Source organism: Lissotriton vulgaris, chromosome 7 (genome assembly GCF_964263255.1).
Source record: "Lissotriton vulgaris chromosome 7, aLisVul1.2, whole genome shotgun sequence".
Classification (NCBI taxonomy): Eukaryota; Metazoa; Chordata; class Amphibia; order Caudata; family Salamandridae; genus Lissotriton; species Lissotriton vulgaris.
In genome coordinates, this window is record NC_141695.1 from 900,188,974 (window position 1) to 900,208,019 (window position 19,046).

The 19,046-nt window shown below is 43.8% G+C and overlaps 1 protein-coding gene across 4 annotated transcripts in view; it reads left to right on the forward strand.

Annotated features, from left to right (window-relative positions):
• TBC1D9B (TBC1 domain family member 9B) overlaps window positions 1-19,046 on the forward strand; it is a 169,932-nt gene that overhangs the window by 118,532 nt on the left and 32,354 nt on the right. For all 4 annotated transcript variants that reach the window (XM_086931332.1, XM_086931334.1, XM_086931335.1 and 1 more), the window contains exons 13-18: window positions 11,464-11,593; window positions 12,881-12,979; window positions 14,612-14,680; window positions 16,540-16,783; window positions 18,131-18,196; window positions 18,494-18,565. In XM_086931332.1, coding sequence (XP_086787458.1) covers window positions 11,464-11,593; window positions 12,881-12,979; window positions 14,612-14,680; window positions 16,540-16,783; window positions 18,131-18,196; window positions 18,494-18,565 — 680 coding nt within the window. The remainder of the gene's footprint in view (window positions 1-11,463; window positions 11,594-12,880; window positions 12,980-14,611; window positions 14,681-16,539; window positions 16,784-18,130; window positions 18,197-18,493; window positions 18,566-19,046) is intronic.

Consider the following 19,046-nt stretch of genomic DNA (forward strand, 5'->3'; position numbering starts at 1 on the left):
CATACAGGGGTCGATGAAGTGGCTGGCCTTCCTCCAGAATTTTCTCACGAACCTCTGGCTTGGACCGGTACCGCTGAAGTCGCCCCATGTTGGGCGCCAACTGAAGGACCGGGTTTTTAGAACCCAGCGGCGTCAGGGAGAACACCTGAAACCTTCGAGTTCCCCTATCTTGGCAAACAGAGACACAGGATACTTCTTGATGACGTCAAAGACCAAAGTTTATTGGTTGCAACCAGGGACAGAGATCTACGAAGTACACACGGGTAGTTCGTCAGACTGCACACCTTAGATAAACGGAGCTCGGTCTTTTATGCCGAAAATCATGCCTCAGGCAGCATTACAATTTACATTTGGTGCATACAAACTGACCAATGACAATGTAGCATTTCAAAAGTAGCAAATGACGGCAGTCAAAGACAATCCCGTTTTCCGTTGTCCAGCCCACCAGAAGCGATCACGCACATGCTCGGTTTCCTGTTTGATCAGGCCGGACAAACCCATCGTAAACCCTTCAACCCAGATCGATGATCAAGTCGTAAAGGAAGGCAGAAACAGATGGAAAGGAGATAGAGAGGTGGGAACGGTGTACCATAAACTCGGGCACGTCCTGCCCTTTGATCTTTATCAGACCAGCTGTTGAACAAGGAACTGGCTCAGCGGGATTCGCCCCAGGCAAGGAGCCAGTTAGGCAAGGTCAACCAGAAGTCAGCTAAGGCGTACGTGTCTCAAGGACTCTCTCGGCCGCAGTCATCGGGCCTATGTTAGGGCAACCACACAAAATGGCTGCCGCATACAAAATGGAACCCGTAGGTTCAAACTAAATCCTTGAATATAGAGTGTTCTCCTATATCGATTCATACGAAAACACTCAGACACGTTACACTCGCCATTTGCGGTCTGCTGAGACCACAATCGTCCATTTCCGACGATCTTTATAAATCGGGTTCGGAACTGTCGAACCCAATTCGGAACCACAAGTGATGTCACTGACCATGTCGTGAATGATGTAATATGTGACATCATCAGCAGTGGATTGCGGTCGCATGAGTTATAGTTAGTAGAACTAACTATAACGGAGGAATTTCAATGGTTTTGTACAAGTGAAATGTCCAGCTAACTATAACACCCCTGAAACCTATGGTTTTTTCAATGAATTTCAAAGGTTTTGTAAATGACCATTTTTAAATGTAATATATGTTATATATATTTTTTCATACTGATTTACTGCATTTTGTTAAACTTTATTTTTAGATTTTATTTTTTAAACTACATTATACATTACATTACAAAATATACTTTCTAAGAATGAATTTCTTTAGTTTAAATACTTTGCAAATAGGCAATAGACTTTTAAGTACAGTAGTTACAGTTGTTGCTATGGGCAACACACTTTCAAACACAATGCAACATTGAGTTCAATGTGAATTTCTAGTTAAATGCAATTAGTTACTTTATGGATTACTTTTCTAACCATAGGACTGGATCCTAGATTCAGTCCTGGGACATCTCCTGTAAACAGGTGAGTAAAAGCATTTTGGTTACAGTAGTGATTTTTAAGGAATATTATTGTATTTTAAAAGTTGACAAAAATGTTTTCACATAGAATCACCAATGTTATCCTATGGGAGTAAATTCACTTAGCAGGTAAGTAGTGTTATCGTTACTTTTTCTTATTCAGTGGTGGATCCTGGACCCAGCAATGGTGCATCTCCTGTAAGCAGTTACAAAATGTGTTTAAGTCATACAGGCAACTTGTAAGGAATATTTGAAGTTTGTGAAAATAGACACACACTTTTCTGGTGAAAACCAGACACTGGATTCCTTTGGAAGGAAATACCAGTTACTGGTAAGTACGGTTAGAATTACTTTTCAGGGTCAGTGCTGTGCTAAAAGATGCAGCACTGGGTACTCTCCTCATAACAGGTGAGTAAATCGGAATTCGTTGTTCAGATGATTTTAGGTGAGTATTTTAAAGTTCCAAAACTCCACACTTTGACAGGTTTCACTTGGAAATTCTTCTGTTAGCCTATGGAAGGAAATTCAAGTTACTGGTAAGTATGGTTCGAATTACTTTTCAGGATCAGTACTGGGCTCAAAGATGCAGCACTGAGGTCTCTCCTGATAACAGGTGTGTTAATTGGAATTCGTAGTTTGGCTGATTTTATAGGAATATTTTAAAGTTGCAAAACTCCTCACTTAAAAGAATTTCCAAGTGAAACCATTCAATGTTACCCTATGGAAGGAAATTCACTTAGCAGGTAAGTAGTGTTATCTTTAGGTTTTCTTACTCAGTGCGGGATCCTGGATCCAGCACTGGTGCATCTCCTGTAAACAGTTGAAAGGATGCGTTTCAGTCATACAGGCAATTTTTTAGGAATATTTGTAGTTTTTGAAAATAGACACTTGGGGCCCCATTAGGATGTCAGACGGATCGCCACCTCCATGCGGGCGGTGGCGATCCACCCGACATCCTTCCCCGCCTGCCACCCATTTCCCCCGCCCTATTACTATGGCGGGGTAGACCGCGGCGGACGGAAAGACCGTCCGCCGCTTTTCCGCCTCGTCAAGGAGTTGACCGGGCGGAAAAGGGTTTCATATGGTGGAGGTGTCTGTTGGACAAAGCCATCCTTATTAGGCTGAAGGCGGGGACATGCTTTTCCGTGGCGGCATGCAGGAATGTCCTGTGGGGACCTGTTGCGGGCCCCCAGGGACTCCGGGGGGGGGGGGGGTAGGGGTTGCAAATGGGGGGGTACCTATGGTTACCAACTGCCCTTCACTGTACAATGTGACAGGCACCGCACGTTGCCGGTCCCGTTGTGCATTGAAGTGCACAATGTGCATTTTTAGCATTGTGGCGGGCGGTGCTCTCAGCACTGCCTGCCGCAATGTTAAAAATGCGGGATGCGCCCGCCAGTGTTGCGGGCTCATCCTAATGCCCCCCACGGGACCGCCGCCCTTATGGCGGGCTGTCCCGTTTTACGTCGGGATGGCGGGTGGACAAAGTCTGTCCGCCATCCTAATGGGCCCCTTAGAAACTTTACTGGTGAAAACCAGACAATGGGTTCCTATGAAAGGAAATACAAGTTACTGTTAGAATTACTTTTCAGGGTCAGTGCTGGGCTAAAAGATGCAGCACTGGGTTCTCTCCTGATAACCGGTGAGTAAATTGGAATTCATAGTTCTGTTGATTTCGCTTCGGTCCAGTATATATAGAGCCACTTTCCTACACCATCCCCTACCTTCACCACTGTGCAAACACTCCCTCTAGCACGTTTTAAGTTGGGGGATTAACTCCCCTTAAATACTGAGGGTTCCTGGGGTGCAACTAGCCCACCAGCTACCTCCAGTAAGCGCCACAGAACTGTGTTGCAGAGAGGTGCAAAAAGGGGCGTGGCCTCAGAACACCTCTCTGCGACGCAGCCCCCTGGCGCATACTGGAGGTTTCTGGTGGGCTAGTTGGCCCCCAGTATTTAAGGGGAATTTGTTCCCCTCTGCAAACGCGCCAGGGGGCGCGTTTGGAGAGTACTGCAAGAAGGGGGCGTGGCCTTTGCACAATTCTGGTCTTTTTTTTTTATTTTTTATTTTTTTATCTTTTTTTGGTTTAAGAAGGGAGGCTGTGTGGCCCCCTTTTCCTAATATTTTGACCCTGGAGACCCCATCCCCCAAGGCCTGCCCCTAATTATTATTATTTTTTATTAAAAATTCGGGAAGGGGGCCGCGTGGCCCCCCTCCAGAGGCCATAATCGGCCCCGGGGACCCCATCCCCCAGGGCATGGCCTTTTTATTTTTTTTATTTTTATTTTTTACGTATCGGCGGGGTACTGCCTTGCCCCCCTCCTTAGAGACCCAACCCCTGGGGCCGGCCTTTTTTCATTTCTTTTCTTTTCTTTTTTTTAATTTACATTTTGACGAGGGGGGCGTGTGGCCCCCCGCCCGGGCCACTCGTAGCCCCGGGGACCCCATCCCCCGGAGCTGGCTCTCTGTTGGGGAATGTGGGGTGGTCCCCAATCCCCCCCACAGTCCCGCCGGCTCCTTGCCTCCTGCCGGAGCCTACATTGCTTTTACACAGAGGGAACTCCCTGTGTGGAAAAGTAATTTGCTCCCGCCCTGCCATAGCAAACTACAGTGTCCTGGAGGTGGGCAGCCCGGGACACTGCAGGAGCCGGCTCTTGGGGGGTGGCGGTCCCCAGGACCGCAACAAGGCTCCATGAGGGGATCCGTGCGGCCCCCCACCCATGTTTTACAAAGCCCCGGGGGTGGTGGTCCCCAGAGCTGTCGGTCCGTCAAGGACCCCCCAATTAAAATCTTTAGTGCCCCGGGGAGGTGGCAGTCCCCGGGGCTTGTGGGGGGGCTTGAGCTCTCTCACACAGGGTATTTTTATTTTTTTAAAGCCCCTAAGGTGGCGATCCCCGCAATGTTAATAAAGTCGAGCCCTGGTGGTGGCGGTCCCCGGGGGCCCTTAGAGGCCCCCACATTAAACTATTAAGCCCTGGGGGTGGTGGTGACCGCGAGGGGCCGTTTGCCCCCTGCAATTATTCTTACTTTGCCCCAGTGAGTAGCGGTCCCCTGGGCAGAGTGTGGAGGGTATTGCCCCCCCGCCCCCCCACACTTCATTTTTACCAAGCCCCCGGGATTTGGCCCCCCGGAGCTAATTAGCATTGATGCGCTTAGTTTTTCTTTTGATTGGTGGGGGGGGTCGGGGTCGGCAGGATCCGTGCACCCAGTGCGGATTTTGCCGATTTTAAAAATAAAAAAAAATGTTGGGCCTTGGGGGTCCTTGTGGAACACCCTGAGCAGGCCTAGGGGGTCAGGGTGTTTCTACCTTGCCCCCTTTTTGTGCTTTTTTAAAATTAGGTTTCTTGTGCCTCGGTTCTACCTAGGCTCAAGATGGCTGCTAACTTCCTGATTTTTAGTGTTGACAGCCACCTAGAATACAGCTTGTGCATGTCAGGGTGCGCTCAGGATGCGCTTATCCACCGCGGCCATAGATATATGTGTACTTTTAATTGTGATTTTCTCAGGAACACCATTTAAGCAAAAGGCACGAGTCTGAACTAAGGAGTAGCTCTTTGCCAAATTTGGTGTAATTCCATTCAGCAGCTCAGGCTGTAGCCGCGATGAACGGTTCTTATGGAAAATTGCATGGGGAAAACATGTTTTGGGACCCCCCTTTTTTCTCGACCCCGCTTCACGAATCGCCCCGTGACTTTCAGGATAGGAGCGGACTGGAGCTGGCCATTAGTTTTGAAAATTTTGTGAAGATTCGTCAACCAGAGCCAAAGTTATTCCAACTAGAATGTTGTGGATTTCCTATGGAAAATAGGTCCGAACTATAACTACCTGTAGGTAATATTTGTGTGTGTATGTGTGTGTGTGTGTGTGTGTGTGTATATGTATGTATATATATATATATATATATATATATATATATATATATATATATATAATATATCCAACGTTTCTCATAGACTAAGCTTTTTATAGTTTTGCTAATAACTTTGCCGCCGTTTGACAAATCTTCACAACATTTTCAAAACTAGTATGCACATTAGTTCTCCATCTGTCTGCATAGTTTCAGGGTGAATTGTCAAGCAGGGCTGAGAAAAAAGGGGGTCCCAAATGCTCTTTCCCCATGCAGTGTCTATGTGGATATTGCAATGTCTAGACACGGCTGAAACCTAAACCGCTGAATGGAATTTCACCAAATTTGTCAAAAAGGTAAATCGTGGTCCAGAAAGCGACCTTTATATAATTTGTTGTAAATCTAGTAGTTTGGGAGTTAATAAAGAAAGAAATGTATAGATATGTAGGGATGCGGATCCGATTTGGTGAGGGCGGGGGACCTCACCTCACCATATCCAGTATTGGATCTTTCATAGATTCTCATTAATCATCTCTGCCGTTGAGGTGGGAGTCTCACTGTAAAATAATAATAATAATGATAATAGTAGTAATTCATATAATCCTAGGCAACAATGCATTGCACAGTAATTTCAGTAGCCCATTAATGTCTTTTTGGAAAAAAAAGAACCAAAGTTGCAACACAGCCAGTCAGTACCAGTACCCTCCAGAACTCTCCACAGAGAGGCAAGACTTTCAGATTTTATACCGCATGTTGTTATGACAGAGAGGCTCCCTGAGCTCTGCCAAGTTTTTCTCTTCATTTGGATTTCTGTGAGTACCTGATGTCTGATTCTTCTAAAAAGGTCTTGTTAGTCCTTGTGAGTCATATGGGAAGAAAATGATCTTTTGAAGATCCCCACAAGGATTGTATTTATTGCCTGTACCCTCTTCACAAGGTAAAGAACTGTAGAATATGTAGAACCTTCTCCTATAAGACTCTTAAAGACAAGGAAGGTAGATTGCTTATCTGTCTGGAAAGGATAAAATCAAAAACCTTTGTTCTATCTGGTGAGGAAGGCAGTGTTCGTTCCCAGGCTTCAACCCACCTTTCTAAGAAAAGAGACTGATCTGTAGAATCCCCTGAGGGACATAAAGCTTATAAAAGGACCCACCATGAGTCTGAGCGTACTGCTTCAAAAAAGGGGGAAGCTTCCATTCCCTTCTGAGGAAACATCTGCTTCAGAAACTGCCTCAAAAACTACCTCTAAACAGCCTAAGACTCCGAGTCTGTCAAGAACTCCTCGTCGTCGAAAAAGACTAAGTCAACGACAAAGACTCAGTTGGATTTTGTACCTCCGCAATCTTTGTCGTTGCTTACATTATTGACAGAAGCTTCGACCAAGACTTTACTGTTGTAGACGACAGCCTTATGTCGTCTGCGCCTGCACTGATGACTGTGCCTCTAACGACGACACCCCCGTCTCCATCGTCGCTGGCACTTCTGTAGTCGACACCGACTTCTTCATCGGTTGTAGTTTTGCCATCTATGATGACTACACAGTCGTTGACAACTGTTTTTTTTCTGCATCAATGGTGTCCGTTTCACCGTCGACAAGGATTTTGTTGGCGCCTCAACAAGAGGCCCTCTTTATTACAATTCCCTCTCGTCTTGTCCTCTAGATTGTCACCGACGATCCCGACATTGAGATGATTTTACCTAGATCCATCATATATCTCCCCTTGCCTCCAAGCCAATTTTTGGAGGAATCTGAGGATGATGGGTTGTTTAGTCCAACCCGCAGCCCTTCTCAACTTCATGTAGAATTTAAGGAAGATGAGTATTGGCCACATTAACATCAGCTCATGGAAAGGTCACAGGTGTTGATGCCTCGCCAAGAGCCTATGATACAAATGCCTGTTGCATTAATGCAGGATTTCACGGCTATGCTGCATGATTTCCACACCCGCTTCCCTACAGTAGCAGGATTTTGGAAATGGAAAGGTCTCCTCTGCCTGTTTTAGATTCTGGACAAGTCTCTATGCCCACTACTGAGTCACTAGATTCTGTTCCTGTACCACAAGATCAGATGCCACAGGATGCCGACGATGATGCAGAGGAAGGTGAGATTTCTAAAACATCTACTATTGTAGACAAGTGGGAAGATTATCTTATCCCAACACCTTCTCCAACAGCTCCTCAAGTGATTGACTCTCTGCCTGAAGATATTGGGGGGCCTCCATGTATTATTGGAAAGAGCGGCAAATCGTTTTCACCTACCAATGCTGGTTAAACAGTCTGACTGTTTTTTATATGATTTTAAGGATCAAAATAGAAAGTCTGTACGCACAATTCCCATTATAGATCTTATTTGGGAGGAATGAGCTAAAATCATGAAGAATCCATATTCAGTGCCTGCAATCATTCCTAGGATTGTAAAAAAAATATATATAGCCCCTGACGATGCACCACCATGCTTGGTGGGACAGCCTAGACCAGATTCTGTTATTACTCAGGCTGGGCAACAAGGATCGTTGAATCCTTCGGCACCCATTACGGCCCCACCTGATAAAGATGAAAGACTTTTACACGAGGTTTACTTCTATTGCTGGTGCATCAGTGCGTGCCGCAAATTCCCTAGCAATCCTAGGAAGATATCACTGCCAAATGTGGTCCGATGTGTCTTCATATCTCGATTTGTTGCCGTACGATAAAAAACAGGAGGCAAGGAAAGCTTTGCTTGAAGGGGAATGGTCCTCCTCTGAGATCATCCATATATCCTTGGATATGCCTTCTCTGGCTGTTAGACAACCATCAGAAGCTGCAGTTCTCCGTCACCAAGGATGGCTTAAGTCTACTATCTTCCATCCAGAGGTACAAAGAATCATTTCAGATATGCCATTTGATGGAGACACATTATTTGGGAAGCATATAGATGACGCTTCACAAGAAATAAAGAAGGATACTGATACAGCTAACGCATTAGGTACACTGCACTATAGTAAGACACCTTTTCTCGCAGCACGTGGCAGAGGATCTTATTCCTTTCGAGGGAGCTATCAGAAGTACCAACCGCAATCATATCAGTATAGATATGGCTATCAACAGCAGAAGTCGTATCAAGCCCCACCATCTGCTGCATACTCCAGACAGCAAATCAGAAGAAAACAACCTACTCCGACCAGAGACCATGCGAGAAAGCAGTGACAACTTACCAGCACCTGCTGTGATTCGGCTAAACACCAACCTCAATTTGACCAATATTTCCTTACACTACTATTAATGGAACAAAATGACAATGGACAAATTAGTCCTGGACATCGTAAAGTATGGTCATACTCTAGATTTCGTAAGACCCACCGCCTCATCCACCTCTAAAGAGGCTTCCACCTTTTCTCAAATTTCTCTGAAATGAACCCATGATTATGCTCCACAAAGGAGCAATAGAAAAAGTTCCTTGTTCTCAGATGGGAACGTTTTTTTATTCCTGCTTCTTCCTAATAAAAAAAGAAGTTGTGAGGATGGAGGCCAATTCTGGATCTCAGAAAACTAAATAAGTATCTGCAGACAACGTTTTTCTGCATGGTCACCCTGCAGGAAATACTTCAACTTCTCAATCATGCGGACTTTATGACAACTGTAGATTTGCGAGATGCGTATTTCCATTTCCCTATTCATCCCAAACATCAAGAAATTCTCAGTTTCACTGTGGCAGGCGCTCCTTTTCAGTTCAGAGTCCTCCCTTTCGGTCTTCGTTCAGCCCCAAGCGTATTCACCAACTGTCTGGCTCCAGTTGCTGCTTATCTCAGGCTTCAGGATCTGCAACTGTTTCCTTACCTTGACGACTGGCTAGTAAGAGCACCATCTTTTCAGCAGGCCTCCAAGGCAATTTCAATCTGCTTACAAATGTTTCGATCACTGGTGCTAATTCTCAACTATCAAAAGTCCATTCTGCAACCGTCTCAGAACGGCTTTTCTCAGAGCAATCCTAGACACTGTCCAAGACAAGACATTCTTATCTGCAGAAAGGCAAACTCACTTTATTTCTCTAGCGACTAGGCTAACCGCTAAAACATTTGCTTCTGTGAGACTTATAAAATATCTGCTCGTAATGAGGTCCTCAGCAATTCTAATGGTTCCTTGTGCTCATCTCAGAATGAGACCATTACAGCAGGATCTGGGCAATATATGGCTCTAAGTAACGGATCATTCGACTTTAGTCCAGATAACTCTATTCATGAAAACAGCACTTCTTTGGTGGCAGTACTGCAGGAATCTCTCAACTCTGCTAACTTTCCTTTCTCAATGCTAGTTTTCGTCCTCACTACGGACGCTTCTCTAGAAGGTTGGGGAGCCCAAATTCAAGACCTCAAGGCAAGTGGTCCAAAGCGCTCTCAAGTATGCACATCAATTTCCTGGAGCTTCAAGCCATTTCTCTAGCCTTGCAGGAATTCCTTTCAAGAATACGAGGGGCTTTGGTCCTTATAAGAACAGACAATACTACATGCATGCATTACCTCAACAAGCAAGGAGGTACTTGTTCCCATATCCTATCTCTGGAAGCATTGGAAATGTTGGAATGGGTTCTCACACCACATCTCTATCAAGGTGGAACATCTTCTCGGGGTGAACAACAGTCTGGTGGATGCTTTAAGCAGGACTTCCAATTTTTGCCACGAATGGGAGCTTGATCAGAAGATTCTCGATTTCATCTTCCAGATATGGGGCAAGCCCAGCTTGGATCTCTTTGCTTCTGGATTGAATCGGAAATGCCAATTCTTCACCAGCTGGGAACCAGAAAGAGGATCAGGGGGAAACACTTCTAATAAGGTTGTTGTATCTTTGCCTACACCTTTCCTCCCTGCCCATTAATACCAAGTATTCTGATGAAAATGAAAAGGGAGCCATGCCGTCTGATCCTCATTGCTCCACGTTGGCCACTCCAATGTTGGTTCACAGAACTTCTTCTGCTCTCAGAATGCAAGCCTCCCCCCCCCCCCCTTCCAGTATCTTTGACGCTGTTAACCATGAACAGATTCTCCATAAACATCCAGCGCCACTACAGCTGTATGCGTGGTTACTGAACTCACTTAATTTAAAGACCGAGACCTGCCGCAAGACTGAGTCTCAAATGGAAATGATTTTGTTCATGGTGCCATCTTAACAATGTGCACCCACTTTAGTCTTCTCCAGATAAAACTTTTTCTTATCTTCTCTCTCTGGCTACATCTGGCCTTAGGTTCACTTCTTTTAAGGTCCCTCTTGTTGCTATCTCTACTTGCAGACGTTCCTCCGGAAACGTATCCCTTTGTTCTTGTCGACTGGTAAAACAGTTCATGAAAGGACTTTTCTAATACATTTTTCACAAAATTTGCTAGCTGCATTTTGGTATTAAATTTTGCAGTACAGTGTTTGCTTCTGGTCTCCTGATCTGCAGGGAACATAAACGAGCAAGAAACCAAGGATTTAATCATTTTGGAAGAGTGATGGTGTGACCCATGAATTATAAGGAATACAATACCCTCTACCTTACGTTACAAGGTCATTTCAAGCCACTTTTTAGTTCTGTGACTTTATGAAGGAACTGGTCACAAACCTTCTTGATGACTTGCAGTATCCTTATAATATATGGCAGGGCATGTTTTAGCTCATAGTGTGACTCCTGGCCTTAACCCAGTTTCAGCTCTTGATTCCAATCATGTCAACCTCCAGCTCCCCCTCCGGCTATCTTTCTCTTCACACTAATCCCAGTCCCCAGAATCCCAAACATCACATCACAAGCTCTGCAACAATTGCTGTTATTGGAGCATTCTGTGCAGCAGCACTCACTCAGAGATCTGCCATACAGGAAAATACTCACCGAAATAACCCTGAGAATTGTAGCTTCCACTCGGAATCGAACCACAGTTGTAATAAATGCTGTCCAGATTAAATAACACTGACACCAACAAATGTACCAGAATTACCCCTTCTAGGACATTGTCATCTTCATAGTTATGCATGTGTCCAGTTGCCTTCTCCACTTCAAAATTCTTTGTACTTTTGAGATATCAATCATAAATTGTTGTTGGGTGCATTGAATTGTTGTTATTCTAACCTTGTTTTTTCATTCTCTGAAACAGGTACCTTGATAATGTTGTGAACCGGCAAAGCGTCTCCCCTCCTATTCCACACCTGCATGCTCTGCTCACCAGTGGTGATGAACCACCACTAGAGATTGACATCTTTGAACTCATCAAAGCCTCCTATGAGGTGAGCACAAGGGGGTGAGAGGAACAAAAGTGACGCAGTGGGACTTGGGTACAGAAGTAGAAGTGTTTTCATACCTTATTTCACAGCAGGTTCATGAAGGGCACTGTGATATTTATTTATTTATTTTTCCATATGTAAAGCGCATCTGCTAACTTGAAAGGTGTTGATGTGCTGATTATATCTGTCAGAGTATACATGTTTGGTACTGGTAGGAAAACCAGCCCTACATCTGCCTTGTTATGTTGAGATTGTGTTATGTCGAGATTGTGTTATGTCAAGCATTTCTTCATTGCTGTCCTTTAATCTTGTAAAGCTTGTGCCTAGCTCCCTGGTAAGGGGTGTGGAGGGAGTCTAGATTATTTTCTAGGACAGTTACTGAGTATCTGGCAGAGTTAGGAGGAGGCAGAAGGTTGTCTGCTTAAACCTTCTCTGGTGTTCCAGGACTATTAAATCTTACTTAAACGATGTATGAGTGGGCTCGTACCTTACAAAAGTGGCGGCTATTGACATGAACACCACAGAACCTAGTGTGCATGCCTTCATCGGGTTTCTGGAGAATCGTTTGGGAACCTCTAAAGGATTATCTTAATTGCAGGGGAAGGTAAAGGTTGTCTCTTTGTATCTTCACTGGTGGTCCAGTACTATTCAATCTTACTTTAACTATGTATGAGTGAACTCCTACTTTACAGATTCATTTCAACACTAGTCACTTATATATATTTTATAGATTTCTTTCAATTTCTATTTTCAGTCTTATGCATGCTCCATTAAATAGTCTACATTGCAAGTAGATACAGCTGACCGAGATCTTACTACCAAAAGTGCCTAAAAAGAGATCACTCTTTGTGTGCCACCTCCCAAATTACGTGACCATACTGGCCTGACTATATATTGTAGTCATGGAAGCCAAATAAATATGAATTGTGTAGAGTGGGATCATAAGGGTTTCATTACCTGTCTCTCGTCATCCTGCAGTGTTCTGCTGGATTCATTGTGAATCCTGAAGTACAAACCTCTTAACTCCAGAGCTTTGCATAGGGACTTGATTTGAATCCAGGTATTCGTACTCTTGAATTATATTTCATGGGTTACCTTTTGACATTTTTCTTGCACCTATTAGCAATGCTTCCTATATAAAGATTCTGTTTAATAGGTGTAGGTATGTTTGAGATGTCTCATGAAAGGTACTTTGGTGAAAATGACACCCACATTTAGTTGGGATTTAAGTGGTTGTTTCTCTTCTAATCCTTTTGTGACCTTTTTCTCTGTTTCTGCTTCTGGTTTCAGAAGTTCAGCAGTTTGCGGGCGGATGACATGGAACAGATGCGTTTCAAACAGAGGCTGAAAGTCATCCAGTCTTTGGAGGACACCGCCAAGAGAAGTGTGGTATGAAGTTTCCATTTTCAAAGTCTTTAATCCTGGAGAACAGACAATGAACATCCTAGCTGAAGGTGCCGATTAATCGGCCCTGGGTGTGCTATATCCGTTCTGACACATAAGCTGCCTTTTTCTGGATGGGTTAGCTGTTTTATTTCTTGTATTAAGAAGTTAAGACCCATCTTGCATGAAGATTAAGGTTTTGAAGGGAAGCGTTGTTCCTTTCATGAATGGGAAATGTTGGCCCTCTCCTGGATCATTAAGATTGGTGCTCTCATTGGTTTGACATATTGTTACTCCATTGGCTAGAGAATATTTGTCCTCACTTGGAATGGACATATTGTTCTCTCCAGAAAGGGAAATGTTTCTTCCTTTAGGTAGGGAAAATTGGAATTCTCTTCAATGTTGATTTAGTCTGCTCGAGGATGGTGATTTGTGTTGTCCTGCCTGTCTGTGTTGCTGTGCCCCATATTATTGTGATTCTCCTATGTACTGCTTGTGTCCTGGTATCTGGAAGATTGCGTAAGGCCTGTTTAAGAAGACTGTTATTGGAGTGTGACTTATTTGACCTTTGGCTTTCTTTGCTCTCTGTGATGCAAAGGTTGTGAGTAATTTGTCACTTAAGACATTTGCTTCTCATGGTTTCCAATTGGGTACTTCATTGACTGATGATTGGTCCTCTATTGGATGGAGAGGTTTAGTCTTTTCTTGGATCATGAACCTCTCATGAGATGGAAATTTGACCTTTAGTTGGAAATATTATTACTTTCCCTGATGGTAAATATCTGTGGCCTTTTGCATATCGATAATCTGTTCTTTCTGGGGTGTAGACACAGTGATGAGGTTCCTCTCCTCAAAGGGACGTGTTGTAATCTGGAATAATGCATACAGCGTTGAAATGGATGGGGTGTGGCACCACAAAGATGTTAAAAAATCTTTCCATTGATCGTGAAACAGTCTTTGGGTGGGTATGCTGGTTAGTTTGAAGGGAATGCAGTTGTGATTCTTCTAATGACTCCTCTCTTAACTATGCCCCACCATGTAGGCTCTTATTGTGCTGTTACTTTCTGTAAAACCAGCGCATATCTGACTCATTATTTCAAACTGTATCTTGATTGGCTTTGCATATTATGGATTAGATATTGTTGAGATCTATTTTCGTCTGTTGGTGGAAGTGTGAGATTAAGATCCGAATTTGAAGAACCCCAAATGTGTATTCTTGGAGCATATTTGGAACTCTTGTTGAAGATGTTCTGAGAAGGCTGTGCTAGATGGAGCCTCTATTAGAGAAACCATTAATCAAAAATCTTTAAGGCTGGGGCTCCTGCCTCAGTGCAGTTGATGAGATGAATGCAGCTTGACACTTGAAAGAGTAGATCTGTATACTCTCGGGTTGGCAACAGGTGGCAGGACCAACGGGGGGTTTTTTAACACAGTTTGACAATGATCATTTGTGACCACCAGCTGATCCTATGACCCCCTCAGCTCCTCGGTTTTCCTCAGTTCACGTTTGTTATTACTGTGTGGATCACTCCACAACTCTCTGCAAGCAAGCAGGTTAGTGCCCACCGTATAGAAGCCTTTTCCCTTGAATGTACCGTGAATCAAAATCCTGTTTTCCCCCCTCTTCCTTCTTTGAAGGTCCGGGCAGTAGCAACCGACTTGGGCTTCTCCATGGAAGAGCTAGAAGAACTGTACATGGTTTTTAAGGTAAGCTGCGATGGAGCACAAGAATTTCAAGTCACCTTGCACCAAACATCTTCTGCCCTCATAGTCACTCTTACCTCCCAGTATCTCATTCTCTTTTAGTATGCTAGCTACTCTAACTATTGACCCTCCTTATCACGGTCACCAAAGTAGTCTACCTGCCTAACTCTAACCAGTGTCCACTAACCCCTAGGCATTCTATATCTATCCATGCCTATACTTGGAAATGCTCTTTTGTTTGTAGTCCAGTATGATCTGGTGCCCCTGCCATTGTCCTAATTCTTGCCCAGCTCTTGCCTATTATCATTAACTAAGACTGCACCCAGTATCATGTCACGTGTCCTGCTGTTAGTTTTTATCTACTCATCCCCCTCATGTCGGTATCATCTTTCCCTTACCAATGTAACCAGTCCCTCTCTCCTTGCATCCACTATTGTCATGCCCAACGTAAACAGCCACTTGCCTGTTGCATTACAACAAGCCATGTACAACCCCCCACCCACTGTCACCAGTCCGCAACAATATAACTAATACAGTTTAACAATTGTCAATGTACCTTCTACTCCGCATCCTCTCCTGACCCCTCTTGCAATCACCAGCTTCCATCCCACCATCAAAATCTTCTAACCTGGTCTACCACCTGGTAGCAAGAGAAGTCATTTAAAAAGATTGAGTTTCCCAAATGTGTGACAGTGCAGGCGACGGTTTGATATCCTCTATGGCCGTAGGACACTTTCTTTACTTGGAAAGTTGAGTCAAGCTCTAAAATGCTGGCTGTTCAATTGGGTGCGCTGACTTCTGATGTTGGCATTCTAACTTTTCCAAATCTCCGTGTGCCTTGGCATTCTTAATTTTGAAAATGATAATTTATGAAAATCTAACCACCTCAATTAAGCACTCTTTTAAAACTGGATATTTACTTGTTCGTCACTTTTGGAGAGGGAAGGTTATTGGTTCAGTACAGCAGCTTAATAGGTTGTTTTTACAGCGCTACAAATTCCAATCAAAGTTTGCTCAATTTGTAGCTTTAAACACAGGCTTAGTTGTGCCCAAGGAGGAGTCTACGTCTCCAGCAAATCTGCCAACCCAAAGCCCAATTGAAACAAGCTTAGGAGAGTGATGCATACTTTCACATTTGAAAATGTATTTATATTTCACACAACTCCACGAGGCATTATATCGGAGTGCTTTTAAACACATCCAGTACCATTTTTTTTTAACCAGTACAATTGGCTAGTCCTGGGAACAGTAGTGCATTGCATACATTAACAGCTCACATATATTTATCAAACTGAACAGTGTCCGTGTGGAGACATACACCCTTTGTGTTTTTATATCCTGCTAAGTCTATGGATCAGAATGTGTTAGTCATTAGATCCTTAATAACTTTTGACTTTACCAAATGCCTCCCATATTGCTGACTATTCCTGGAGAGATGAGGCTTTTCTAAATAAGATCAGCATCCCTGTTGGGGCTTGTAAGGCTTCCAAGAAATGTACCTCTATTGCTGCTGCCTATGCAGTATCTCATCTTAATTTGATGAGTGTTTGTACTGTTACCACACATACTGTATTCATACAATACAGTCCTTGTTAACAGAGACTTTCACAAATGTTGACCATTCACAAACCAGAAATACAGAAAAGCATTTAGCTCATGCATGATTTAGAATAGTGTGCCCTAGTTTAGTTGTCGCGCAGTGAACACAAATATGTGCAGAATAGTGAGGAAAGGTGTTGGTGAGGTAGGTGGGGTTAATTTTAGTAACGGGAAAGAAGCACTTAGCTGATAAAAGCTCTGTCTGTCAAAGTGTCTGCTGTTTTGGCGAACCAGAAATATCCCTACTGTTTTCCGTGTTGTAGGCACAGCACCTTATGAACTGTTATTGGGGCGGTAATGGAACGGCAGCAGCCATTCGGCACGACCCAAGCCTTCCCTACCTGGAGCAGTACCGCATTGACCAGGAACAGTTCCGAGAGCTGCTGGGACATCTCACCCCCTGGTCATGCGGCCAGCACACCTCCATTCTGGCAGGACGGATCTTTCGCCTACTGGACCAGAACAAGGACTTGCTCATCAATTTCAAGGAGTTTGTGACTGGTCTAGGTAGGTGGGGTGTGGGCTGGGGTACTCCTCCTGAATGGTCTTTGCCGTAGCCGTATAAGTTGGTTGCTTTTGTGGCTGTGCGTTTGCTATCCTTTTGTTGGTTGGTATGAGTCTAATGTGTCCAGTAAGAATACAGGTTAAAAATCACGTACTGTCTAACTTTGTAGCTGGAATGGATATGTGCAGAATAGTTCAGAGACCCTCATATGCAGTGTGCCCTGTAACCAAACAGTTTACATTTCCTTCTTTGAACGCTGTGTTTGTATATGGGGTATGTAGTCGGCCCCAGAGCCTACCCCTCTATCACGTACCTTTACATCTATTCTTCAGCAGAGAACCTTTGATATATTCACTTGATTGAATTTCAAACACATGAATGTTGAGAATAAGTGGTGAAAAATACAGATTAAGGGCCTGATCATTACGGTTGTTTGACTAACACACAACTATATAAACCTTCCTGAAATGTGACAAAAACATCCACAAGGTTGTCTGTTTTTCACTCCAGATCCAAGGCATGGAAATGGCCAGCAGAGTCGTGCACAAGGAATCCTATTTCCTGCTTGAATGATTTCCAAGATGTTTATCAGTCGTGAACATCTATTCCCAGTCAAGGCACTTGAATGTGATGTAGTTGATATCAAATTTGTTTTAGTGAAAAATACAGATGGAGTACATTAAAGTCTTCAAGCATGTAATGTAGTCACCATTTCCTCTTCCTTCTGGTAGTCAGCAATGTGAACAGTAATGAATTGTAAGGTATGGGTCCTTATGAAGATGTACCTTGAATACATTAATTAAAACCAATATTTTCTGATAAACTGAAAACATTGTTATATTTCATCCATAATAGAGTCTTTTACCAATTTAACGGTATTAGGGTCCACGTTTTGTAGAGAGCTCCATCACCCCTAAAGGTGGCTTTGCACCACAGAAGTCGTAGGGTGTTTGGGCATGCAAGAATGTACGGTTTGAAAAGCGAAATATTTAAAACCACAGGGATTAAAGTCCGTTTATTCCAGACCTCTGCACTAATGGAGAGATGAATTCGATAAACATTTAGTAATCAGAAATACATCGCGAAGGAGTGTTTGGAAGAATGCAAGGCATAGGCATTTACCATTTGCTAGGAGACCTTTGATTCATAAGATAAAACTAAATGGAATTATTGCTTTCTCATTATTTAGATGAGTATGCGAGTTCAGTGGTTTGTAGCTCAAGAATGCTTAGTAATTGAGGACCCCTTTCTAGGAAAGGGTACCATAGATTACTGCAACAACAACATCTTTTGTTTAGAAGGATTGCATTTAACATGCAGCATCTGGTCCTTTGTCCTCTCCTCTGCAGGTGGAATGTACCACGGGGATCTCACTGAGAAGCTCAAGTTCCTGTACAAGCTGCACCTGCCACCTGGTGAGTAGTGCACTACATACTAATGCTTGTGTTGCTCACTTCCACCTGAATGACTGTGGAAAGCACAATCCTATCCACCTTTACTTCTCGCTGTAGGCATTTCTGCTGGTGCAAGAGTTAGGTTTTCCTTTTCTTTATCTGTTGTATTTATCATCAATCATGTTCTGCTCTCTGTCATCTTTAAAGTGCTTTTTTTGTACACTGCCTTTAGTCTTACTTCTTTCGTCTATGCCCCCGGATGCTGGACCTCCATGTGCATTGTCCTTTACCCTCTCCCACCTCAATTTTTCATTGCAGCTCTCAACCCTGAGGAAGCGGAGTCTGCCCTGGAAGCCGCCAGCTTTTTCACTGAGGACACCAGCATCACAGGTAATCTTGTCGGCTGTGGGTAACGAGGGAGGACACTGTCACCATCACTCCTTCAAGGAGCAGGTGCAATGCTGCCGCTTTCCACACTAATGTTGTGCACCTGCTTACACCATGTGAACCAGAGTGGTAGTGTGCATCGCCCCTGTGAAAAGACAATGTCTGTACTTTAAAGAAGCTACACCAAGCCAGCTTGGTCTTTGCTTTAAAAGGATCAAGCGCTACAGCTTTTTCCTGTGAAACTAATGTCTCACATACAAAACCCACAGCCCACACTGGCCGCCCACAGTCGAAGAGCACCTTAGTCAGAGGAGGCAAACCTTCACCCCATTCTCTCAGAGGATACCACGCACCTCGCAGAAGATAACAGCACAGCATTCTCCTGCAGGACAGCATCACATAGGTGTCGGAGCACAATAACCTAATGTCTTGCTTTTAGAATGGCATTCAATTATATAGTAATGATGTTTTCTACTGTATAGTC